General features: G+C 40.9%; 1 protein-coding gene across 3 annotated transcripts; it reads right to left on the bottom strand.

The window, feature by feature from the left end:
• Positions 1–824: 824 nt before the first annotated feature.
• Positions 825–24976, bottom strand: LAMP2 (lysosomal associated membrane protein 2). Of its 3 annotated transcripts, none has more exons than XM_084639395.1 (9): positions 24830–24976; positions 18912–19030; positions 16271–16484; positions 15503–15664; positions 14404–14615; positions 13617–13736; positions 13117–13195; positions 11592–11759; positions 825–1065 (listed from the first exon to the last, which is right to left on the bottom strand). In XM_084639395.1, the coding sequence occupies exons 1-9, from the start codon at positions 24906–24908 to the stop codon at positions 923–925; spliced, it is 1296 nt and encodes a 431-aa protein (XP_084495521.1). In that variant the 5' UTR covers positions 24909–24976; the 3' UTR covers positions 825–922. The 3 variants fall into 3 exon arrangements, with proteins under 3 accessions (XP_084495521.1, XP_084495520.1, XP_084495522.1); XM_084639394.1 differs by lacking the exon at positions 825–1065 and adding an exon at positions 1886–4253; XM_084639396.1 differs by lacking the exon at positions 825–1065 and adding an exon at positions 6984–9644.
• Positions 24977–26755: the final 1779 nt, after the last annotated feature.

Below are 26755 nucleotides of genomic sequence, written 5' to 3'. Positions count from 1 at the left end.
TACAAGCTGAGAGGTCTAGATTACACAGACAGAATGAAAACTTAGACCCAGTGAACTCAAAGTTTTCCCAAACATAGGCTCAATTAAAGTCAGGAAGCAGAAGAACCTTTTGGTTAGCAAACAGAAGATGCTTATCACGGTCCTCTTTGAATAAAAGCCGCATAGGATACCTACAACTAGTAGCAGTCTTCCTTAAAAGCTTTGTCTGTTCACGAAGGTCAGGTTCTTCTCTTCTTGGGTAAGTTGTTACACTAGGTCTCACCCACTCCCCTCTTACAAAGATAATCCTTTCCATGCTGATATTAAGTACACTAGTTACTAAGAGAAGGAACTTCTGGGTGATGTACTGTAGGATCAAGAAACACCTTTGAATGCAACAGGAAAAGCAGCTTTAAGCTAACCCCAGAGAACAAGCAGCTACATGAAAAACAGAAACAATGCAGCAGTGGTAAGTTTGCTTCTAATTGAATGCTAGGAAGGATTTTGCATTTCTGTCCAATAGAACACACAATCCTTCGCTGCACAGCATTCAATTCTCTACCAGTGTTTTTTTAACTTCAGCATTATCTGAAATAAATTGAGTAGCTGCATATAAAATAGAAACTCGCTCGCCAGCTGTGATATTATGCAAAAGAATTGAGATTAAAAATGCTGCAAGTAAGATGCATTCCTATCTTAGGCCTTTTCAGCCAAACAGTCACATTGCGCAGGGGACAGTTATTGGTCCTCATCTTAAGTGTTTCCTGGAGCAGTTTTACTTTAATCCAAAGCCTTACAGTAGCTTCAGGTGAGTCTAAATTTGTTCTCACAATCATATGCACAAATACATTATCCTTTGTTTTTTAATATATCTAGTCAAAAGAAAACCATAAACTAGTAACTTCCATAAAGGGAAAAAAGCAGCAGAGGCAGCATGAAAAGATTACACAGATTGATAGCCAGTACGACTTTTCCTTCTTCCAATGACATAAGAGATAAAGACAAGAATGATAAGGAAGCCAAGCGCCACACCCACTACGATGGGGATAAGAAAGTTCAGGTCAGAATCTGCAAAGCATTCTTCAGCTGTAGAAAAGAAAAAAGAGTGAGGGAGAAGAAATTAGTAGGGAAACCATGCATTAGAAACCAATCAAGCAGGGAGCAAATAGACACTTGCAATTTCATTTTAAACCCCATCCACTTTTTTTTTTTTTTTTTTTTTTAAAAACCTGTCCTGTCTCTCTAGATCTGATCCTGATAGGTACAGAATACCCAGAACTTATTTCTTCAATAGGAGCCGCACGTGTTTAACATCTCTCTGGATCAGGACGTTAGTTACAGTCTCAACACTTATTCACCACCTCAGACAGCTTAGCATAATTTAATTGCTCTTTGTTTCTCTTCTAGACAATTTAGCTAATAGTCACTGGGTTGCCTCTAGCCAGAGGGTGCATTTGAAGTGTTTATGAAAAAAATCTATCACATTTGGCCACATATATGGCTCTCATAGGGTAAAGACCTCTTTTCAGATCTTCACATTAGCATTCACTTTCAATGTTCTGCTCTCTCCCCATCGGTGGCTCTCCACTGATGTCACCCATAACCCAGGACAAGTATTAACTTTGAGAGGACACACTATCTGATCACCACCATATGGATTTAGGAGAATTTACCTGGATTAAAGCACCAGAATGACAAAATGTATTACACACCGCCGCGCTCCCCCCCCCCCAAAAAAAACCAAAAACTGATTTCTCATCCACTCAGACACCACTGTGCATTTTCAGAAATGGATGGGAAAGAAGGAAAGCATAAATAGATAATATGGAAAGCAGCACTGTAGAAAAGGCTGTAAAAGACAACCAAAAATATATCAGGGCAGCTGAAAACACTGAAACACACACCATTGGTGCATATAGCTTTATTTTTTGATCCATTCAGTACAAAGAGGTCATGGAGGTATTGCTTTCAGAGAAGAATTACGTAGTTCTTATTACAATCAACACAGCATTGTAAAAAAACATTCACTATAATGCCACAAAGCGGGTTTGCACACAGTTTTGAAGTATATGTTATTTAATTTCTCTCTGGTACAAATGCTAAATTCAGAGTCAGTAGGGCCTTTTTCAGAGCATGGGACTCCGACGCCAATTATAAGCGTCAGGCAAGTTATGTAACAACTCTGCCTCACTTTCCCTGTGTGTAAAGTAGGGAGAAATACTTACCCCACCGGACTATTGGAAGGAAAAAGTGGTTTGACTTTGCTTTGAAAACATAAATCTCTAGAGCAGCACTAAGTAATTACATGTCCAATGCCCCAAGCTAATGACCACCCCCCAAGAGGCAGTACGAGTTAAAGAACTTTTATAAACATGTTAACCTAGTTCACCCCAATCCAGGTGGTGTGATTTTGAAGTGGAGGGCTTTGTTAAAGCTTGGTGAGATTCCTGAAGAATGGATTTTGCTTGCTTTTATGCTTGAATAGAAGACGTCTTGTACAGATGTAGCACTCTGTAAAAAGGTAGCAGCTACTTACTATTTTAAGACGCTGCCCAGTAATACGAGTCCAATTGAATTAGCTTTTGTTTGGAGCAGTGGTTCTCAACCCATGGCCTGCAGGCCCCTCGCACCCCAATCAGCACACAACTGTGGCCCATGTGTCATCCTCAGGGCCATACAGGTAGTACTGTGCATGTGTGGCCCACAATACAGAGAGGTGTATACATGACCCACAATGCTAAACAGATTGAGAACTACTGCTTTAGAAGAGTTACTGTGCCAAATTTAGCTCAGATATATTAACCTAGTAACCAGTTGCCACTTATCCATTAGGACAAAGTCTGGGTTTATAACTATTTTTTTTACCCCCCCTTTAATCCAATCAAAATACAAATACAAAGTCTAGCCCCTGTAGCAGTGTTCACTCCCATTCAGAAGCTGCTACTGTGCAATTCTGCAATGCAAGGGAGGAAGGACAACTGGCCACTTGCTACTTTGAATCAGTTTTGATTGACTTGAACATTAAACAGTGCATAGGAATACTAAAGTCATTAATACTAAAATAAGCTAATTCAATACTGATGAAAGGTGCCAAGTAGCCACCAGTAGAATTTTTAAGTTTACATTAGCAGGGCAGGGAGAGCACAGTAGTTTGAGCTACTTTTAGCATCTCCTTAATTCTGTCAGAGGGAGGTCCCTTTCAGATCAAAGAAGAATGGTTGGGGAACCTAGCCTTTCCACACTTGGTGGCTACCAAGTTTGCAAGTTGAAATATAGACAGTTGTACACTAACTGATTCTACTACTTATCACGGCAAGTCTGTTGTTGCAGAGAGAGAAAGGGGAAATATTCTCATGGAGGAATTTGGAAGCTATGCAGACTGACCATGTGAGTTCACATTAAGGCTGTACAGAGTTAGGTTCCAGTCCAACCCATCTTCCCTTTTCTCTTGAATATCAGCTTTCGACATTGGAAACAGCCATGAGCACCATTAATTAGTAGTTCAAACTACTATAGTATCCTTAGAAGTATTTTTGTTCTGTAGACCAGCTGTACAAAATAGATGATCCAGAGAAAGTACAGAACATGCAAGTTATATTGGCACACTCAAAAAGTTATATCCAGAGAACTGCACATACAGAGCATCTTTAAGTTGCAAAAGTCAGTTTTAACCTTTCTAGTAGGGTCATTCAGACAACAGCTTTAATATTTGACAAACTGTATATAAGGCACTATCACTAGTAGTAAAAATAAATTGCAATGTATGATTATATACATTAATACTTGACATTCACAGCAAACTTAGTACTGGTTAAGTGCCATTCACAGCGCTTAGGAACAAAACTTTATTCACATACAGGCACTGTGTACATATAGATCAAAGAATTACTGAATTAGTGTTTTTGGCAGCATCACATCCACGTCCAGAAGATGGAAACAAGTTTTAGTCTGATCAAGGACTAGCCTAAATCACTCAAGGTGAGTTGTCAAGTTCAGCTGTAGTCCTAATTAAAAATTAAACTGTTTCTTAAACCAATGTCATTTTCAAGAAACCATTTGCGAAAGCCATTCAGATTTAAGAGGAGACAATTTCCCCCCCACCCGCTTAAAAAAAAACGAACTTTCCCCTATTTAAAATTGCTGATATCCAGCATTACGCTGTTTCTTGTGGCTTACAAAATAAGCCATAAGCACTAGAGCAACTAATCCTCCCAAAGCTGCTCCCACTGTTATGGGCACAATGAAGTTGTCCACATCTGGGCTGCAGTCTTCAGCTAGATGGAAAGAGGGCAAGTTTCAAAAGAAAGCCAGTTAAATTGAAATATTAAACACTGCAACCCCTCCATGACAGTGTACATTGCTTTCCAGCCAGTATTAGAGCTCTCCTTCAATCACACCCTGTTTATAAATAATGACTGCAATGCTGCCCCACCCCTATTTTAAGACTAACATGAAATTTCTGGAATTGATTTTGTATATGATGAAATTAGATAATATATTATTCCAACCCCCCTCCAATCTTGGACTTTTTACTGCTGGTCAGAATTTCCCCTGTAAGTCTTATTAGGGCAGACCTTTCCCAGTTAAGTAGAAAGTAAGCAGGGATGTTGAAAACTGTTACTTTACATTGGAGTGGAGTTCAGGCGAAAATGTGAACAACCTACTTCTCTTCATTAGAGATTTTATGAAGAGTAAAATGCTTTGGAACAACAAAAGTTAAGGACTACAACTACAGTCACCTAAGTTTTATCATTACAAGGTGCAAGTTTAGTAATCTGCAGTTTTGACCACCATGGTCTCAACCTGGAAGATATTTTTCAGAGGATCTTAAGGGAATTAGGTGCTTAAGCTCCATTTAAGATTAGACTTTGGTTTGTCCAAGAGACACTCAGCCTAACTTTCTAGGTAGTTTTGAAGTTGTGTAAAGCTTCACTGAGCTCTGTTTGAGTTTTTAAGTAACTCTACAATACAGTAACATTGTAGATAGTCAAAAACAGTTTAGACTTCCATCACAGTATGGGCTTTTGAAGGAATAGCTGTGTTAGTCTGTATCAGCAAAGAGAATGAGGAGTACTTATGGCACCTTAGAGACTAACAAATTTATCTGAGCGTAAGCTTTTGTGGGCTAAGACCCACTTCATCAGATGCATGCAGTGGAAGATACAGTAGGAAGATCATCTCACAAAAATGAGTATTGCCATACCAACTAACAAGACTAATCAATTAACCACCTTAATTGATTTGTCTCCTTAGAGTTGGTATGGCAACACCCATTTTTTCATGTTCTGTCTAATATACACACCCCCCCTACCTATCTTCCTACTGTATTTTCCACTGCATGCACTTGATGAAGCTCACAGAAGCTTATGCCCAAATACATTTGTTAGTTTTTAAGGTGCCACAAGTACTCCTTGTTTTTAGCAGGGGCTTTGATTCTAATGAAGCCTGAAAGGAAAGGCAGTGAGATTTTACTCACTGATTTGACTCCTGGCTGTTGGCTTGGGGTCAAAGAGCATCTGTGATTTTACTCATCCTCCTCCTTAGTCAAACTATCACCAATACAATTGTGTACACCAGATGTGTGGTTCCTCTGCAAAAATCAGACTAGTATATCAGTATTGGGGTAGGCAAATGAAGAGGTGTTCTAGTATTTACTTTTGAAACAGGAGACATATGCTACAGCATTATTATTCATGTGTGGTGTGATATTTAGCTAATGCACTGAATCTGTAAGGAGACAAGACTGGTTCTATGGTGCCGAGTACATCTGCATACCCAGCATTTTCCCCATGAGTTAGACATATAGCTGTTTGTTTTGTCAAAAAGCTTTTATGGATACTTAGGACAAGCAGCACAGGTAATCAATTCTGAAACACAAGCAATAGAGAAAGCACATTTACATCCAGTATTGTATTTTGATTAACTACAGAAACACTAAGAGAAAAGTCTCCCCTATTCAGAATGAATTTTATGCCTGCTCTATGGATTTCTGAAGGACAGATTTATGCAATATGAGCATTGCATGCCACTACTTCTAGACCACCTGGAGTATCCAACAGTGAGGCAACTGCTAGGTACTTTTATTGCACTTTGTAAATTACTGTATATACTCATTCATTAGCCTGTTCATTTATAAGCTGACCCCCCAAGATGGATAGGTAAAAATAGTAAAAACGTTATGACCCTTTCATAAGCCGACCCTATATTTCAGGGGTTGGCAAACTTTGGCTCCCAGCCCATCAGGGTAAGCAGCTGGTGGGCTGGGATGTTTTGTTTACCTGGAGCATCTGCAGGCATGGAACCCCTCAGCTCCCTGTGGCTGTGGCTCATGTTCCCAGCCAATGGGAACAGCAAACTGCAGCCACAGGGAGCTGAGGGGTTCCATGCCTGCAGATGCTCCAGGTAAAAACGACAATGTATTAAATATTCAATTCAATGATTTCATAGAGTTTAAAATCAAATTTTTGTGTAGACCCATTTATAAGCCAACCCCCACTCCTTGATGGATCTCTTTACCAAAAATATTTGGCTTATGAACGAATATATATGGTACATTGATCTTACTGGAGGCTGGAGTCTGAACTAGCAGAATCAGCAACAGATAGCATTTTTCCTGAAGCTTTCCAGGAAAGCTTATCCCCCCTCCTAGGAGCAGGATTTAGATAGATCCTAGCATACAGGAAGAGCCTTACCAAGCAAGCAAAATTTTCAGAGAAAAGTCCCGACAGCTTCTCCACATCTGCTGGATGAAGTTATCCCCAGGTAAATTTAGGCTTGATAAAGAGAAGCCACTCCCAAAGAGAAGAATTTGTAAGAGACACTGAACTATTTGCTGCATTAGTTATAACCAAGACTAATACTTTAGTCAGTTTAAGTTTGACTTGTGAAATTAGATTTTAAGTCTATTTGGTTTGGGAGATGTTTTACTGTTCACTACAAGTTTAAAGTGGGATAGCCAAGCTTCTAACAGAAGTGATTTAATCTCTAGACTAGTGGTTTTATTAAAAAAAGACTACAGCCTATAAGCAGATAGTCCCTCCTAGCATGTTACAGAAAGATGCAGAGAGAACTAAGCAAGAGGAGAGAAGATTAAGGAAAGTGGTCCTACAATTTTAACAATTAGGATGGAGAATCTGATCTAAAATAAGAATAATTTTAGTCAAGTAGTCTATTTTTCTTAAGTTATTACTACAGTTCAAGAAATCATTGTTTTAATTAAAAAAGTTACCAAGGTTCTTTAAGAAATAGAAGAATCTTTATTGTTTAAAGCAATATGTAGAGTAAACTGACAAGCAAGTCCCTATGGAGAAATACAATACAAAGAACTAGTGGTTTAAACAGTTTAAGTAGGTGCATGAAACTTAGATGTTTACATGAGCCAGTTACCAGCACACCAGATCTAGTATTTTTATCAGAGCCAATTTCTTGGACAAATCCAGTGGTTTTCCTTAAGTAATATTCCTACACCTTTAAAGAGAAGGAGAGAGTTTAGTCTGAAATTCAGGAATAGAGTTTGCATATAGAAACCTGGGAGATCAAAGACATTAGATGGACAAAGAAAATAGCTGCGATAAATGCCAATTAAAAAGTACATAACTGGCACATGTAAACACCAACAATCACTGGAGTTCTACAAAAAAGACTTTCTATGAGAACTGTTGTATTAAAATATCTTTAATTGCAATTTATGTTTTTGGAGATATTCTCAGATTAAGAATTTAAGTTTGAAGCTAGTTCCTCCCATTTACATTTCTAGTTTTTGGGTTTTTTTTTAAAAAGATGTTTTGATATTAGACTAAGGCCTGAATTTTGCTTGCAACAAGCATTAGTAAGAGTTATCCAACCATTCTTGCTCTTTTATTCAGCGTCCTAAATATACATTAGTTACTATGAACTCCAACCATGTTACTGGGAACCAAATTAGTATTACTGATTGTTTTTAGAGAACATAACCAAACATGCCACAAGCAGCTCTGTATACCCATAAACAAACATTACTATGACAATTCCAAGCCAAATTTTAAGAAAAATAATGAACCAGCTTTCCCTGTTAAACTCAGTTGTCCTATGTTCATTAATATGACCAATCCACGTTTATTATAACACAAAACTCATTCCTTTTAGGAAAGGTCACCTTTTTTATGCAGTGCACCATGAATTACACCACACTGATTAGGAGACCAGAGAAACTTAAAAATATACAGTGAGGGTTAGTCTCTCCATAGCTTCAGTTTAAGGAACAGTCCAATTGCATTACAGTTCTGTTTAAGTACAGGACCTACTCCAAACAGCAAGGAGAAAGGTGCAGTGGGTCAGCCTCAGAGACTTATGCTTTACTTTTGCATTCTTCACAGCATTAGTAATTCCTACACACAAATGCACAATATTACATCTCTGCACAGCACACGAAGCACAAAGTACATGAATCAGCAGATGAGATGCCATCATGGGACAGTTACAATGCAAGTTTTGATTAGCAAAGAATGATTTTAATATGGAGATTTAAAAACAGCTGATGTTGTGACAATTGATTTTGGATCATTAAACTGAGAGCTTCTTTAACAGACACTCAAAGGAAGTGAGCAAGACAGACTTTCTGTGCAAGGTATGATACAAAGTTAAGTGCCCTTTAAATTCTAGAAATACTTAAGGTTCTTATTCCCTTTTTAAGGCTGGTGCCAGCAGGAATACTGTACTACTTTAGTAGAACTGTGTCTGTTTTGGTATCTTAGGGGATGCCAGGTTGTAACAGGCACTAGGTTTCTGGTCACTTGTACACAACAGTTTTCTAAAGCATTTAGAAATTGGGTTTTAACTCCCACATACACCAATTGAAGTTTAAGTTAACCCATTCATTTAGATATGCAAACAAGAGGAATGGCTCCTGAAGCTACCAAAGTAAGAGGGAGCTATTGCAGCTCTTGCTGGAATTAAGTGGGTTACTACTGTCACTTTAGCATAAACTTGCTTGAAAAAACCATTAGTATGGCATTTAGTACTATGAGCCAGAAAAGAGATACTAGGCACTCTGAAGTCCCTGGCAAGTATTCCAGGTTTAATATACAGTTAAAGGCAGCCAGGTTACCCTGCAATTGTGACAGTAACTAAGGAATGCAGGTGAGACAAGTACAAGTTTAATGCAATTTTACAAGTTGCCCAATGCATCATATTAGTGCCCTAATTTAGACTGTTCCCTTTTCAGACTGTTCCCTGCTTAGCTTAGTATTTGTAAAATGCAGACATGAATCCCAAGTAATTGTTTGCAGATAATATCTTTACCTAATAATTAGTCAAATAAGCCTTATTTGCTACTTGGAGTACAATTATGAAACCCATGTTTTTCTTAGTTCAGGAAGGAGAGTTACAGTCCCATTCTTTTATCTGACAACACACCGAAAGAGAAAGCACCCACAGTCTCCAGCCCTAATTAGATAATGCAAATGTTTACTTGAAGTGGTTTGTTTGCATTTGGAAGCTTGCACTTGCTTCATTAAAGTGAAACTGGAACAGTGATCACATTCAGATTTACAAGGTTTGATATCCAGCATAGGTTTTTCTTCTGCCAATTATGTAAGCGATCACTATAATGACAATCAAGCCCGCAAGAGCAGCACCAACAATAATTGGTATTAGAATGGTGTCATCATCCAGCGAACACTCCTGGGCTGTAGATGAGAGAAAGGTTGTGACAAGGAATAAATAAAGAGACAGCATGCTATTGTACCTCTCTTGGGAAACAAAAATATTTTCCTTAACATGAAGGCTCAAAGTTACAAGCAAGTATTTATTATACCTGTAGAGTTTAGTGAGAAAACGGTACAGATCATAGGAAGTTTCCCTATGTGCTAGTTTATAATTAGCAGATTGGGGCATTTTTGGTGGAGACAGTAGCTTATTTACTAAAATGATAAACGTTTAAGAGGCATTAGAGAGGGAATTGTAGAGGATAAATTTTTATGTCAGCTAACCCAAACTTGTATTAGATGAATGAGTAATTGCAGTATCACAATTCTATTGGAGATTTAAATACAAAGCTAGAAAAAGCCAGATTAGTGTAAATCAGGCTAAAGTGTACACAGATGTTTTAAAGGAGTACAAAAGCAGCGTGGTTTCAGTTTTGAAAAGCCTGCTGAAGCAGTCATAAGCTAACATATGGATGAGGAAGTGGCTGTAACAGGGAGTGCCAATTATAATCAGAACTCATTTAGTAGTATTTAAGGAATTCAACGTTAACATAAGAACACCCAACCTAGGTCAGACCAGAGGTCCATCTAGCCCAATATCCTGTCTTCCAATAGTGGTCAATGCCAGCTGCCCCAGAGGGAAATGAACAGAACAGGTAATCATGTGATCCATCCCGCTGCCCATTCCCAGCTTCTGGCAAACTGAGGCGAGGGACACCATCCCTACCCAATAGCCATTGATGGCCCTAACCTCCAGGAACTTACCTAGTTTTTTTTAAACCCTATTATAGTCTTGGCCTTCACAACTTCCTCTCGCAAAGAGTTCCACAGGTTGACTGCACGGTGTGAAGAAATACTTCCTTTTGTTTTAAACCTGATGCCTATTATTTCATTTGGTGACCCCCTAGTTCTTGTATTGTGGTATTTACTTTCTCCATAACACTCACGATTTTATAGAGCTCAGTCATATCCTCCCCACACCTTAGTCTTATTAATCCCTCCTCATACGGAAGCTGTTCCGTACCCCTAGTCATTTTTGTTGCCCTTTCCTGAACCTTTTCCCAATACCAATATATATTACTATGATGAGAAGTCTTTTCAGTATATACTTTTAAAACTGGATTTTTTAAATTTTCTTCTTTTAAAGGCACACTTCCACCTTCCATCCTAACTTAGGTATTTTATCAGTCTAGACATGGATCTAAACCCAGAAGTGGGCTGCAAGCACTACTGTAACATATACCTAGTTTTCAAGTACTATTTACAGAATTATGCAGAAGTGCATTTGGCCATCCACAATGAGATCTAGAACTGTTTATACTGCATCTCTTCAGAATTACTGACAAGACAGATTAGGTCTTTCCATACCCCTGGCCAATGCAAGGTTGTCCTTTGCAGCAAGAACTTTCCTTCTTTTGGACCCCCATCACCTGAATCATCCTTTCCCCCCTCCAGTATGATGAGAAAAAGCTTGGGTTACATTCAGCAGAAATGCTCTTTTTCCAAGCTTCATCCCATTATTTCTTGCAGCAGTCTGGGCAGTCTCCTTCACTCCCAGCATTTGCAGATTTCAGTAAGTCAACAGTGGTTCTCTATGGCAATCTCCTCCTCCCCCCACAGCCATAAAGTCAATGTCTTTAGCCCCTTTTGTATAAGCCTAAGGGGCTGTTGCCAGTTCAGAGTGAGTTTAAGAAGGGAGGTTTCTCCAAGGCAAAACACTGATAAAAGCAAGGTGTTCATATCAACCAGGATAGAAGGCTGGTGCCATTTCCCAAATAGAAATTTTAGAGTCTCATTTTAGCTTAAGCAAAAATAAAGTACTGGCCAATGGATTAGTTATGCTAGTATCTATAAAGCTTTTATCCACTCCTATGTTATGAGTCTTATTAGAGCACCCTACAAGTCTGGTTGATTTGGGTTTGTTCTTACCTTTAGAATACTTGTTGTCTTGTACTCTGAATGGCTGGATCCTTAGATCAAAAGTATGTATTTGAAGCTCTTCAGTCACCAAAACAGTCTGCTCTTTTTGGCACATGTAGGAACTGCCTAGGAAGGTGTCCCAGATGCTGAGGTTGTTGTTTCCAGCATTTAAAGGTTCTTAAAAAAAGAAAAAATACTCTAATATGGACATTAGCTGATGAGTTTTCTATGGCCTAAAAAGTCTATTTATCAAGAGTGCCAGGTTCAAAAGGTACTACCAAGATCATAAGCCTATTCAGAGAAGGCTACCTAGTCCATTTCTCGGCATTATTTCCTCTGAAATGTGGTTATGTAGCAGTTTAGAGGAGAGTTACAAGTTTGTTGACTACAGGAAGTCTGTGTCAGTACAGAAGAGGGGTGAATAATTAAAGCTGTTAAATCTTCTGAAAATGTAAGTCTATAGTCTACTCACACACGACCTTGCAGTTCATTACTGAAACACAAAACTGCTTACATGTCTAAACTTTGTCTTAGACATCTTGTTAATTACAGAGATTGCCAACATAGTAGTAGGCCAGCATGATCCCTTTTAAAGAACACATTTAAGAATTTTAAAAATTAAAAAACTTTGGTTTCTGAAATACTACAGAGTGAGAATTCTCAGTTATCTGGAAGAACTTGGAAAGATAAGTTTTCCTTCCATATAGGAGAATAGTTACCTTAGATGTGTAAGACAAATGTCTAGAACAGTGGCTCTCAAACTTATTTCATCACACACCCCTTCTGTGTGTCTGTAGTCCTTTATGGCTGACCCCCCACCTCCACATACATATACTGGGCATCCAGCTCTGCACCAGCACAGAAGTAAGGGTGGCAAAGTGAAAAGTGATATTTCTGAATATCCACTTTTTACAGCAGACTTCGTCCCCCATTGCCACCCTTACTTCTGTGCTGCTACTGCTGGACCACTGTGAGGGGGCTCCATCTGTCTGTCCATCCCTCCCCTGCAGTCTACTTTATCCCCTATCCTGCCTCCTGGGTGTGCACAGCCCTTCTGCATGAGCCCCAGCTGCCACGGGCTGACAGCCAGAGTTTTGGGGGGCCCCCTGCAGGGCCCACAGTTTGTGCTCTCTTGACAAATTCCTGTACCTCCTACTTCATAGCTTGAGAACTGCTGATCTGGAAGAATATGCTTAAGTCTTATAGGTTGCACCTCTTTGCAAAGAACTGCTCACTTAGGATTCTCATACTAAAGATGGTCATCTCCTTTCCCCAATAACTGATTTTTAAGAACTTTACTGCACTTCAGAGGTAGGCACGGATATGTGCTACAGTCATAACAAGGCCAAAATAGGATAAGGAAAGTAGCAAGTTACGGCATTCTCTAAAGCAATTTGTTACTATAGCTAGTCACTGTAGATTTGACTATGGAGTATGAATTAATATTGGTTTAAAAATTAGTTGACTAGTATTTACTAAATATAGTTAGCATGCAGTCACTGAAGTGCTTTCTTTAAGCCAAATAGTATCTTACCAGAGCCATTTATAGAACTGATCAGGGTGATGTTCACTTCTTTCAGATAGAATCTTTGTGTGTTTGCACTTGTGTTTTTCTGTTTAAGAGAAAAAAATCCCATTGGTGTTAAAATTGAAGGGTTTATCCCACACAAGTACATATATATTTAGAAGATTACCTCTGCAGTATGCACTTTTAAAACTACAAGTGTTAAAGCATTTACTGACAAAGATGACACACTAGTGCAGTCAGTTTAATAGAGAGCCTATTTACTGTACTGAGCATGTTACTGGAAAACAGACTCCTAGAGAACAATCCTCATTTTGCCACAAGGTAACCTTGGGAAGTCAATTAAGAGACTCAGTTGCTTCACCTGTAGAGTAAGATACCAGCCACCTATACAACTCTGTTGGAAACAATCAAGCTTTTAAGATACAGGCATTATGTACGAAGTGTTTTGACATAAGAAATGAAGATTTAATTGGAAGGTTAGTGCTCAACTGTAATACGTTACTTACAACAGCAAAGGTGAAATCAATAAACCTGCTGTTGCTGTCATTCAATCGCAGAGTAGCAGATGTGTTGCCACAGCTACCAGTGACATAAGTTGTCTTTGGGTTGATGTTAACCAAAACAGGCTGAAATTAAAAACCAAAACACTTGTCAGTCAAGAGGCTTCTAGCTGTTCAAAAAAGGCATTCTGCTGCTGTCAGAAGGAAGGAACTTCCTATTTCCCCCTCAGTGTTTAATCCTAGTCTCTACAAGAGTGTATCATAAACAAGGCGAGTCTTCATGCCAGGGTAGACTGAATCATGTTCAGCCCAGCTATTTAAGTGACACTTAAGGTTAGCAGTCCTGACAAGATGGGGGGGGCAGGGGAGAGAAATCTTGCCCTCTGACACTCTCCCCCATTCAGCTCTTTTATGAAGCTGAAGACAGATCCTTCCTTTATTTTGTGCATCAGATAATAGCACAGCTTGAGCAATCAGATGCCTTAATTTGGGCTCCCTCTGCAACCAAGCAGAGCATCTGTAGGTTCCAGCCTTAAAAGCTATTGAAATGCCCTGGTCAGGTTACAATATCAAGATATTCCTCAGCAAGTTCCCATTTTAAAAAGGTAGCGTTCTGAATATAGTATCCCTCAATTGATTTGATATATGTATATTAGAGGGGACATTCATAACACTAAAGGTAATGCCAAATATTGGTTAAGTTGTGAGGCTCTAGTCACATATCCATACTTATGGAAACAAGAAAATATTGCAGCACTCCTCCTCTTTGCTTTTAAGATATTAAAAAAAGCACCTTCTCTTGGGAGACATTCAGTTGCAACCCCAATGTAGCCAGAAGACAGGTTTTATCGCCATCTTTAAGAGAATAGTTTCCAGTGAGTGGTTTCTCCACTGGTTTAGAAGTTGTAGTTGGCAGAGGTGATGAAGCAGTAGTGATAGGTGTAGTAGTTAAGTTGGCAACAGTGGTAGGTGCAACAGTAGTTCTATCAGCTTCACATGTAGAATCTGAAAAAAGCAGCGTGTGACTTCCTAGCTACTATATCAGCATGAAGATACATTTTTCATAACATTAAGCAGTTGTCAGAGGTGGTTTGTTACAGATGGCTCTGCTGTCATGTTTTACGTGGAGGGCGTATTTTGGCCTTTTAAGTCTCCTACAGAGTTTTTTGTAGTCAAATCTTTGATGTTTTAGCATTAAAGCATGCAGTAACAGTTTTAAAACAGAACTGTCCTTCCATTAACAGTAATGGAAGAGAAGCTAGTTTCATTCGGCACTGGCAAAGTTAGGAGCAGCATAGCAGGTAAAGAGGTCACCCTGCTGATCTAGCAGATGAAGACAGTTGGCAGAGGAAGTTCTGGCAAGGCTACTGGCTCTAAAGAAAAGAAGCCTAACAAGCCTCTGAAGTGCAATATACTTGTTTTGTGTGGTCTTTAGTAAGACTACCTGCTAGTCACTGTTGTACTGGACATCTGAGGCTCAAAATGTTTGAGTCCTGAACTAAGAGGCAGTATGACTTCTGTTTACAGAGGTACCTTGAGATTCATGATCCAGTTGTAGTGGTACAATCAGTTAAGGGATCAGAGTATTTAAAAATCTCAAGTCAGCCAGCAAATACTAATTAGTCAAAACACAGTTCCTAAAAATTATTATACAGATGCCAAGTGAGTATGCTTCACTGATCTAGTTTCAGAACAGCAGTTGATTCATGATATGAACGAGGACAAATGGAGCTTATACTCATGTTGGTTCTCAAGAGTTTAGGCAAGATAAGCATCAATTCACTATAAGAGTTTGTCATTCACTACTTTACAACATTAAAGTCACTCTGCACTGCAATCCTAAAATGAGAGTTTGGATACAGAACCATCATACACAATTTTAAGTGACTTACCATTTTTACTAACAGTGCCATTCTGAACGAAAGCCTGCAGAGTGACATCCCAGAAGAACTGAGACACATTTGCCACTTCAATAGAGTCAAGGTGATGGCATTTGTAGACAGTATTCAGTTGGACTGGAGGCAGAGTGTCCTTTACAACAACAGTAATTAGTCCTATAAGCAAGAATACAGATTAACCTTCACGCATTTTAGACAAGAAAAATAGTTTATAATTAATACAAGGTACGGGATTCCTGTAAGTTTAGCCACCTTTAACACCTCTGGTACACATTTTTCCCCCCTCACATATTCATTTTAAGTATTGTAGAGTGGTCCTTTAGCTTACAAAGTTAACTAAACAAGTCTCGGAAAAGAAACTGCTCCTCCCAGCAGAATGCTTCCTTTTAAAATTCTTAAGGTACAGGAAATGGGTCAAAAGTTAGTTCTTTGCTACTAGCTGTCCAAGATGCACACTCACAATGCACAACCCTTGACTAAATATAACAATTTTATCATAGTACTAGTGTTCTTAGAGACTGAGCAATGCACGTGAAAAATCAGCAAGCACTTAAATCATCCCCATCCATGTTGAGGGAGAGTCTAGTAGATTACTAGAATCTACAATACAGTCATAAAAACAGATAGGATGCTCTTATTGGTCTGCAACACTTGTAAGAAAAAGGAACTATAAAAACAATTAGAGGGATGGTATATTGCAATAATCATTGTAGTTTATCTTAGTCATTTTTCAGCCACACAAGATAAAATCCCACATATTACCTTTTGTTTTAGCATCTTTAAAGACTGGATCACTGGTGTTGTAGGTAAATGAGATGCTGTTTCCCTGATAAGTTTCATTAGTCTTAGTAAAGTTTATACTCCAAGAGTGACCTGCTCCAAATTCTACCGCTAGTAGTGGGGCATGTGTTTTATTGCCACAGGTGCTTCGGTCATGTGTTATGTTGGGAGATGTAAGGTCTAAGGTTGCATTTTTCTAGAAGAGAAAGGTAGTTTAATTCAGACAGACATTCTCCTCATGCTGGAGTATTTTCTGGGAAGTTTCATAATCTTCAAGTGGAAGCTTCCGTAAAACAATTCCTAATGTAAATAAAGAAATAGGAACAGAGAACTGAACTCATAGAAGGGTTAAGAAAGTTACTCCATTCTACACATTGTTCTAGAGTTTACCACCATCTGAATTAGAAAAGTGTTGTCTCATGACTGAATCAAACACAACAGAGTTGAAAGATCTAGCCAAAGGTCTTAACTTGCCTGCAATGCCCCGCTAGCATTTAGATAGTACATTACAGCAGTAACTTGAAAGGTCACTCACACCGAGGAAAACTGATGTTTTGCTGAAGTAATTCAGTATGGGTAGCATGGCCAGAACCACACTTAACAGTTATGGTTTTGAGTGAGAACCTGCTACAGGCTTGAGTAGAGTCATGCAGCATGACTAGGGCCCTACCAAATTCAGTGCCATGAAAAACATGCCATGAACCATGAAATCTGGTCGTGTGCTTTTACCCTAAACTCTACCAATTTAGTATACAGATACTAAAGAGAGGACAAATGTTTCTCAAATTGGGGGCCCTGATCCACAAGGGAGTTACAGGGGGCATCACAAGAGTTTAGGGGGGTGGTGGTATTTCCACTTCTGCACTGCCTTCAGAGCGGGGTGGCTGGAGAGCAGCGGCGGCTGCTGACCGAGGGCCCAGCTCCGCAGGCAGCAGCACAGAAGGAAGGGTAGCAACACCCTGCCATCCTTATGTCTGCGCTGCTTCTGGCGCTGCTCTGCCTTCAGAGCTCAACGCCCAACCAGCCGCCGCCGCCACTCTCCGGCTGCCCAGCTCTGAAGGCAGTGCAAGCAGCAGCACAGAAGTAAGGACAGCAATACTGGACCCCACGTGCAATAGCCTTGTGACATTTCCCTGCCCACCAACACAAACACACCACACACTCTTGGGTCAGGGCCCCAACAATTACAACACTGAGATTTCAGATTTAAATAGCTGAAATCATAAAATCGTAAAATTTTTAAAATCCTAGGACTGTGGAATTGACCAAAATGGACCATGAATTTGGTAGGGTACTAAGCATGACTGAGTAGTGTCATTCAGTTTTAGTAAGGGCTTGGGAATAAATGGTTAGCCTGATACTTAGTCTACTAGCTGGAGAAAAACCTTTAAAACTTATGAGACAGAAAGTGGCTATGTTTTATACTTTACCCTTTTGGATTTTACTCCACTCTAATTGATCATGGCCTCCTTCCCTGAAACATTCAGTGGCTATTGCTTTTCTCTTCTTCCATTTCCTTTACAATATGGTTTGTCTTCCCCAAATTCATTTTTTTTTTTAAAGTTGACACTCTCACTGTCACCTATTCCCCTCACATGGGGTTTTAGAAGTGTTCCAGATACAGTCACTGTAACTAAACTAAGATGAAGCCAGTCCTGTCTCCTCCTAAGTGTCCAGGAGCCACTTCCATGTGAAAAGCCAATCCTCCTTCTAAATCTGTTGGAAAAGGCATGCTGTTCCTGACCAGAAAGATAGCTTCTGGCTTCATGTATACCCAGATGTTGTAATGAATTATGAGCACTACCCACTTAGCTGGAATGCAAAATGTTCATTCATTCTTTGTTCCCTCACCAGAGCCTCCTGGCTAGTGTGATGGCTGTAATGTCTTGCTACTCTACCATTCCTCCTGCCTATCTTCTGGATCAGCCTGCTCCAGGTCTTTTCCCAAGCTCCTGAAGAATGAAACTTGTATCTTATTTTCACTCTTGTCCACATGCTCTGAATAGTAGCAGTGAAGACTTAAATTACATCAATTTTGTTCTGCTGGAAAAGTGTGATCCAATGTATCTGTCACTTAATCTACAGACCAAGGAAGACTCAATTTACGCTTGGAAAGCGATGTTTGCAACAATAAGAACTAGAAGCTTTTAAAGAGTGGAAGATTAGAATACAGTGAGATTCAAAAGTTTCCTAATCACCCCCAAACAAGTAGGTTGAAGCCCTTGTTTTAGAGTTAAACATGATTCAGCAGAGAGTTTAAAATTACTAGATATGAGTTATTTCAAACGAAAATATCTTAAGTTTTATTACCCAGTGTTAACTCAGAGGACCATCTAAGAAAGAGCAAGAAAGTCAAACTAACCTCTTGTCCAAGAGGAGTAATGTGTTACTTAAAATGTAATATGCCAACACTAACATATTACATAAGTTAAACAAACAAACTCTGACTGCCCCTTTAAAAAAGCTGAGATCAGATATTTAAAAGAGGTAAGCTTGACTTATTGTTCAAACTTACCAGGACTAGCTACAAGGGTAATTGTTTTGAAGCTTCTCAAGACTGAGCAGATAAGTGAAATGGATAGTACATCCAATAGCAGAAGTTAACACTAAATTCAGTACTTACATATTCACTACTGTTTGTTTCATATTTTATCAAGAAGCTCATCATCCATTTTGCATATATGCATGTAGTATTGGAGTGATCTTTCACATCTACTTCCACTGCATGTGACTGGAAAAAACCTACAATACATACAGTAATTGTTTGCTTGTAAGAGGTTGATATTTCATTTTATTGTATATTTCACAAATTCATTCATTACATCACAAAATGTTTTAAACAAAGCAAGTTCTTTCAGGCTTTTTGCTAGAGACATGAAGAAAATTACGTTATTTTCTAATACTAGAATTAGAAACAGGATATAACTGCTGGATTTTGAAGTTAAAGTTGTAGAAGAGTTCTGGAATTTTATCCAGTCCTGATAAATAAGGAATCTTTTGCACATCAGTTGTCTGATATAGACAAATTTAGCTCAGCAGAATTTGTAGTTTGCTTAAAGCAGCTAGAAAGCAAGAACAAGTTAAGAAAATTTGAGCACACTGAACTTTGTGCATGAGCTAAGCAGCTTGTCAAAGCTTAAGAGGTTACGTCAATAATTCATTTAATTAAGGTTTTAACCCTGAAGATATGTTTAGTACTTCAAGAGAGAATTCCCTGAACTAGTTAGTGAGGTAATGGCTGTAAGGAGTCATCATGGTCTATTTTATCAACAATTATGACCTAAGATGACCTGCAAAGGAAGAGTTTGTGCTCTTTTTAAAAATTGTATTTTGAGTTTCTGGACTTCAACTGAAGAGCTTGGATAGCAAATTTCCCCTTCTGACGCTTCATAAATGGTCAGTGCTACAGGTATTTAAAAGTCTAACAAATCTGACTGAGGTGGCACTTCCCTTATTTTCACTTTCTTGATATCTGCAATATTATGCTTCTACTAGCTGGCTACATTCTTCAGAAGAGAGGTTAGAAATGTAGGTCTTGCCCAATATAAAAAGTGACGCATTCCAAGTAAAAAGAGTAAAACAAGGCTTGTTTTAATAGCATAGGTCACCTTAAGTTTCCTTTGTACAAAACACTGAGGATTTTTTTTTCTTTCAGTTATTCTCAAAGGCATTTTGAGATGCAGTGTAAAAACCCACTAACACTGGGAACTGGTTCAGCTTGCAAGCTCCCTAGTTGCTGACAGGTAAGTCGGCTTTAATGATATTGGACTACAGATTGCCACGGTTTTCAAAAGATTTTTATATTCAGAGGACTGTAGTCAACAAAATGCCAGGAAAAACCTGTCTTAATCATATCCTATCATTACTGACAAGCCAGAACGGATTTATATACGTTCTATGGTATGAGTAGTACCAAAGACCAGGTTTGAGAAGCTTTATCAAAGGAACTTCGGAACATGGTAAATTCTACTGGTTATGTAGAAAGAATTTGTAGTGGTAGAGAGATTACACCACATTAGGGCGATAACACTGATCTGCATTTGGATCCAAGGTTATAGTACAGTGAGTGATTAAAATTCCAGTTTGGTTTATCCAAAAGCACTGCAATGAATAAGCCAGCCTGCCTATGCATTGTTATTTGTTAGTCCCACTTCAGTGTTCAGAAAAGCCAGTTAAAACACTCTTCCTTTCTTCCTTCTTCCCTCCCTTCTCCTCCCCCAAGAAAAAAGTGTTAGTACTTAAGGATTTATTGTTTTGGCATACATCCACCTTTCCTCTCTCCCCCACAACTACCTTTAAAAACTTTGTAATGGACAAGGTTTCCAAAACAATCTTCATTAGAGGAAAGCACTTAAGCAGTGAATGAGCTGTAACGACTTGCAAAATCTTGTCTTTTAAGGTTTCAGAGTAGCAGTCCTGTTAGTCTGTATTTGCAAAAAGAAAAGGAGTACTTGTGGCACCTTAGAGACTAACAAACTTGTTTGAGCATAAGTTTTCGTGAGCTACAGCTCACTTCATAATGCATCCGATAAAGTGAGCTGTAGCTCACGAAAGCTTATGCTCAAATAAGTTTGTTAGTCTCTAAGGTGCCACAAGTACTCCTTTTCTTGTCTTATCTTTTAAGAAAGTGTCCAAGCTTCCTTGCTAGACCTCATATGTACTAGTCAGCCTGCAGATATACTTACTCCCCCTTTTCTTTAGGGAAAAGACTGCTCCCACTACTAGACAAGTTTCTTTTTTGCCTACCCATAACATTGCCTCCCTTCACTATGCTCCTGCCTGCGCCCCCCCATATGCTACCAGATAGCTTTGAGTTTAGCTGACTGCAGCCATTACAGAGTCTCCAAGTGCCTCTGCATTTAACCATTACCAGAACTTGTTCAAGTTTCCAGTCTCTACCAATACAGTTTGCTGAAACTCATTTGTACCCGGTCACAGAAAGTTCCACTTTGATGTGGTTTTCTACCATCACACATTCAGCAAGAGGGATGCTTAGTGTTGCTAGATGAAAGTGTCACCACTATTTCCTGCTCTATATAAGAAAGCAAGAAGTTTTGACAACACAATCTTATCGCAAGATGTTAGTAAAAAACTGGTCACATGGAAATTAGGCCAAGAGGTACAAAGATAAGAATGGCAGTTATACACAACTCCATAATCTTCATGTTGTCACCATCATAGGGTACATCATGGCTTTGTTATTCAAGTCCACAGCATGATTTGTTAAAAAGAAAATATTTATCATGAACATTTTTATGAGCCACAGAGCACAACACATGCTAGCACTGTAATTACTATCTTCATATTGTCTTGAAAAACAGCATGGATTGGGCCAGAGACTCATAGCAAGGACTCAGTTCTATTTCGTGCTGCTGACTTGCTCCGGTAAGTTTCTTTGCCTCTATGCCTCATTCCCATTTTACAGATAAAGAAAGCCACTTATGAACCTTCATAAAAGGCTAAGATGTTTCGATAAAGGTGCAACTGAAGTGCAAAATTATCCTTTTGCCTTGCAGCTGGACTATTCCAATAAGGAAGAGCAGAATGGAAGCAGAATTTAGAGCAACATCCTCTACTTATTGGAAAGATCAGTCTTTTTAGAGGTTATTTAGTGATTCTGAAGAATACCTAATGTAGGGTGGTCCCTACTCAAAAGCATAAGTTGGGTACCTAATACTCAAGCCAATGTTCTCTTTACCACCCACCACAACCTACAGAAATAAATCTGAAAGTACTTGCTTTGCCAGAAGTTGTGTGTTCTGATGTGGCGGTGGATGCAGCAGAAACTAGGGTTACCATATGTCCGGGGCTTCCGGACATAGCCTCTTTTTTAAGCCTGCTTTCTCTGTCTGGGGTTTTCAAACAACATGGGGGGGGGCAGAAAAGGAGAGGAGGAGGAGGGTGGGATTACAGAGCAGAACAAGCTGCATCCCAGAAAGAATGCTGATTGGTTCATTCCCCTGCAAGCCACAACTGCTGGATTCCACCCATCCAGTCCTGGGGGAGCAGTCCCCAAAGAGCTTCAGCTGCTCTGCCACCATGACAGGGAGTAACACTGTCCCCCACCTCAAGTTAGTATCCCCCAGCTTCCGCCCCCGTGTCCTCTTTTTGGGAACCTGAAATATGGTAACCCTAGCAGTAGCAAGTGGAGGAACTTTACACTACAAAGCTTTTGCTGGAATAGCTATGTCAGTAAGGGGTGTGATGAGGTGTGATCTGTGACTGACAGCTGTTCCAGCAAAAGTTGGTAGTATAGATTAGGCCCCTGATCCAAAAGAGCAAAGCTACTTTGAGAAAGAGGCTTCACATGCTGAGCTTCTGGTGGAGACCAGGAATCACTCTCACTTTGGTTTAAAAAGAACGAGTACTTGTGGCACCTTGGAGACTAACCTTTATTTAGGCATAACCTTCCATGGGCTAAAGCCCACTTCATCACATGCATGCAGTGTAAAACACAATAGGAAGATATAAATAAATTTGTTAGTCTCTAAGGTGCCACAAGTACAACAAATTTATTTATATCTTCCTATTGTATTTTACACTGCATGCATGTGATGAAGTGGGCTTTAGCCCATGGAAGCTTATGCCTAAATAAAGGTGTTAGTCTCCAAGGTGCCACAAGTAATCCTCGTTCTTTTTACTGATACGGACTAACACTGCTCCCACTCTGAAACTTTGGATTAAGTCACCCAATGTGAAAGGATAGTGCACCAAAAGCACTACAAGAAAAAAGAAAAATCACATTCATCATAAAATCATAGAATATCAGGGTTGGAAAGGACCTTAGGAGGTCATCTAGTCCAACCCCCTGCTCAAAGCAGGACCAATCCCCAAATCCCCAAGTAGTCCCCTCAATGATTGAGCTCACAACCCTGGGTTTAGCAAGCCAATGCTCAACCACTGAGCAATCCACATCTAGTAAGGTGTTGGGAAAGATGCCACTTAACTTGAACAAACTGAGTACTACTCCAGCAAAGCCTGTACAGTTTTGATTTCTGCTTGGCAACTTATTTGGACCTGCAAAACTGTAGACACAGGTTTGGCTACAAGAAAGAACATGTTTTACAGGAGGAGGCTCTTGTCCAAGGATGGTTACAGTTTTAGAGTGCTCTTCTGGAACACCTACTACTTTAAGTAGTTAACAAAATTAATGCAATTAGTCCAGAAAGCCAATCCAAATACATTTTGGTATATAATACAAGACAAAGAGACAGGTACTTCTCCCATCTCTTTCCATGCTATTCTCCTATCCCTGTGGGAAGGACAAACCCAGCAACCACAATATCTTCATTATAGTCATGAAGATTAACCTGATAGCACAATTCAGCAAAAATATCAATACACTGTGTCTAGAAACAGCATTGACAACAAGTTCTGAATGCAACCAGCCAGAAGAGATCAAATTCATGGTCATTTTCATTTTTCATAGGATAGCACATCTGGAAGATACAGAGCTGGAACTGATAGGCCCATGACTGTGCTCCCTGCATCAAGGTACACACCTCAATCTAAAGCAGTAGCAAAAAAACCAAAAAAATTAGCCTAAGTTTGTGATATGGGAAAAACCAGACCTTATATTATGGAGTCAAAACTGAAATGCCACATTAAACAAAGAAAGAGAAGCGGTTAGGTAGACTAGGGAGTATTAAAGAAGCATTTCACAGACACGATGGAGCTGTGTCTACACTGGACTTCCCTCAGTAAAATATTAGCGGTTCAGGGGTGTGAAAAACAGCCCCCCACCCCCCAAACAACAACAAAAGTTTTACTGACAAAAAGCGCCGGTGTGAAGTGCGCTTTGTCGGCAGGAGCGCTCTTGCCCTCAGAGGTACTGCATTTCGTTGGGGAGGTGGGGGGGGGGGATTTTTTGTTGCCAGGAGAGCTCTCTCTCCTGCCGACAAAGAAGGGCTACCCTGCGCACCTTTTAGCGGCGCAGCTGTTGCTAAAAGGGGCATCGTATAGACACAGCCCTCTCCACCCACTGTCCCTTGCACCAGGGCCTTTACTCCTGGGGCTGCCCGCACCGGATTAAGTAAACACCTGGGCCTCGTGCACTTGTGTGCAACCTCAGCAATGCAACTCCTAGCCGCGGGGGGGGGGGGGGAAGGAGGAACACACACCGCCCCTCCCCACGCAGCCATTGCCCAGTGCGCACCCTTGCCCCCAAATAACACACTCCCTCTACCCCCCCAAATCCACCTGACACCCCGCACAGAGTATGCCCCTTCCCCAGAGAGCCCCGAACCACCAAATCCCCCTCTCCAGGCCCCCCCCACAAAATTCACCCCCCCAAAACCCTGAGCCACATCCCCACCGCGCCCCCTTCCCCCCACGGCACCCCCCCCACCGCGCCCCCTTCCCCCCACGGCGAATACCGCAGCCCCCTGGGCACTCCCCGCCCCCAGGGCATGGCCCCACTCGCCCCCCCCGGGCTGAGGAGCCAACCCCCGCCTCTCCCAGGCCCGGCGCCTCCCGGGCGCGCCGCCGCGGCCCTTCGCAGAGAGGCACCGCCGCGCGGAGGCCGCCAAGCCGGGCACTCACGGGGGCTGCCGAGCACGAGGAGCAGGAGGCAGCAGCCGGACAGGCTGAGGGGCCGCGGCCAGGGGCGGCGCGTCGCCATGTTCACCAGCGCAAGGGCTCTGCGGGACGGACGGACGGGCGCACTGAGAACGCAAGGCTGGTCATATGAGGGGGAGGTGCCCTCGGCGGGCAGCCAATCACAGAGGCGGCCTCACCCTGCCGCCAATTTTACGGGTCACAGGTATAGTGCACCTCATAAATGACGCGGGCGGGCAGGTCTGGCAAACCAGGGATGCAACATACGGCTGGGGTTTAGCTCCCTCTTTCGTCCCATCTCAGAGTAAGAAAAAGGGGCTGCATATTATCTCTATAGGGCAAGGGTGCATCAGGCTGAAACAACTGTCATCCCTCAAAAATCATTCCCCACTAGAGGAGTAATGTAATATAATGTGTTCTAATTAATGGGGCTGGTAGCACCACCTACTAAGGTTGCCTAACACTTCCCATTCTAAGACCCTGTTTTGAGTTGCTTATAATGTTGCCAAATTTTAACTGTTCGGGATTAAATTTTCCATGCAGCATGTTTGTCTCAGGCCGTTTTTTTTTTTTTTTTTTTAATTTCATCCAAAACCGTTCGGCCATTTCTCAGAATGACACTGAGAATTTTTAGTGCTCCCATGCTTTGGAACTAAGAAATACAATTTGAGGGGTGGAGGGTGTAAAGCCTTTGTGTCAGGGAGGTGCCATTTGCTGGTCTTGTGAAAATACACTCAAATTTGGCCAGGCTATAAGCCTTTCAAAAATGGCAGTTCACTCATTTAGTAGAGACTTTTTTGTTTTTAGGAACTAAATTCCTCAAGAGTCTGCCCTCACTGAGCACCTTGAACTTTTCACGGTTCTGAGTCAGGACCAGACTGTGCATGTGCCATCTTCTCACAGCACTTATATGTGACTAGGCTGCACAAGTGCTATCCCCACAGAGTGACAGAGCATGCTCTGGTGCAGGGATACCAGGATAAAGTCAGTCTTCCCCTGTAATTGTTTCTCCTGGAACAAGAGGCCAGGCACCAGAATTGAGAGCAGGAGACCCTGTCTGTCCTATGCTGTCAATGACACCCTTGCTGGTGCCCAGGCAGTGTGGAGGAGGATGCTGCCTGACTGGAATGCAGAGGAGAGAAGAGCTGGCCTAGCAGGAGGGAAATTAGTAGATTTGGACAAGGAGCCTGCTGACACTGGGGCTGAAGGGTTTGGGAGAGAGAAACTGTGACAGAGTTAGTGGGGTGGGGAGACTGGGACTGGCTGGGCAAGGAGACTGGTACTAGGAGCAGGTGAAGGAAACAAGTGGTGACTAGGAGCTCGTTGACTGGGAGGGTAAACACTGAGATTGGATAAGGTGTAGGGGAGACTGGCACTGTTTGGACAAGGAGACTGGGACGAGCAGCTGGGGAAAGGGGTGGGACTGAGACAGGGAATTGGGAAGGGGGCAAGTATGGGGATTAGACTGAGATTGGATTGAATGAGAAGCCTTGTGAGGGGACTGGGATAAGAAGCCTGAGAAATGGAGCCTGGGACTGGGTAGACAAGGAGTCAGGGATGGGAGAGAGACAGGAGTGGGACAAGGACAGATTGAGGAGCATGGGCAGACAGTGTCAGGCTTGGTGAAAACAGGCAGAACACTCCCTTCCAGAGCCTGAAATGGAACCCAGCATTCCTGAATCTCAATATACCTCTGCTGTCAACAAATAGCTGTGAAACCCACTGTCAAAGTGTGTGTCCCATCCAACCCTAGTGCTGGTCAGTGTAGAAGATGACAACCTATTACTAAAAAGAAAAGGAGGACTTGTGGCACCTTAGAGACTAACCAATTTATTAGAGCATGAGCTTTCGTGAGCTACAGCTCACTTCCTCAGATGCATATCGTGGAAACTGCAGCAGGCTTTATATATA

This window comes from Lepidochelys olivacea (assembly GCF_965140295.1).
Source record: "Lepidochelys olivacea isolate rLepOli2 genome assembly, chromosome: 9".
In the NCBI taxonomy this organism is placed as follows: Eukaryota; Metazoa; Chordata; order Testudines; family Cheloniidae; genus Lepidochelys; species Lepidochelys olivacea.
The sequence above is the reverse complement of the archived record's forward strand: the minus strand, read 5'-3'. Positions and strand labels throughout refer to the sequence as shown.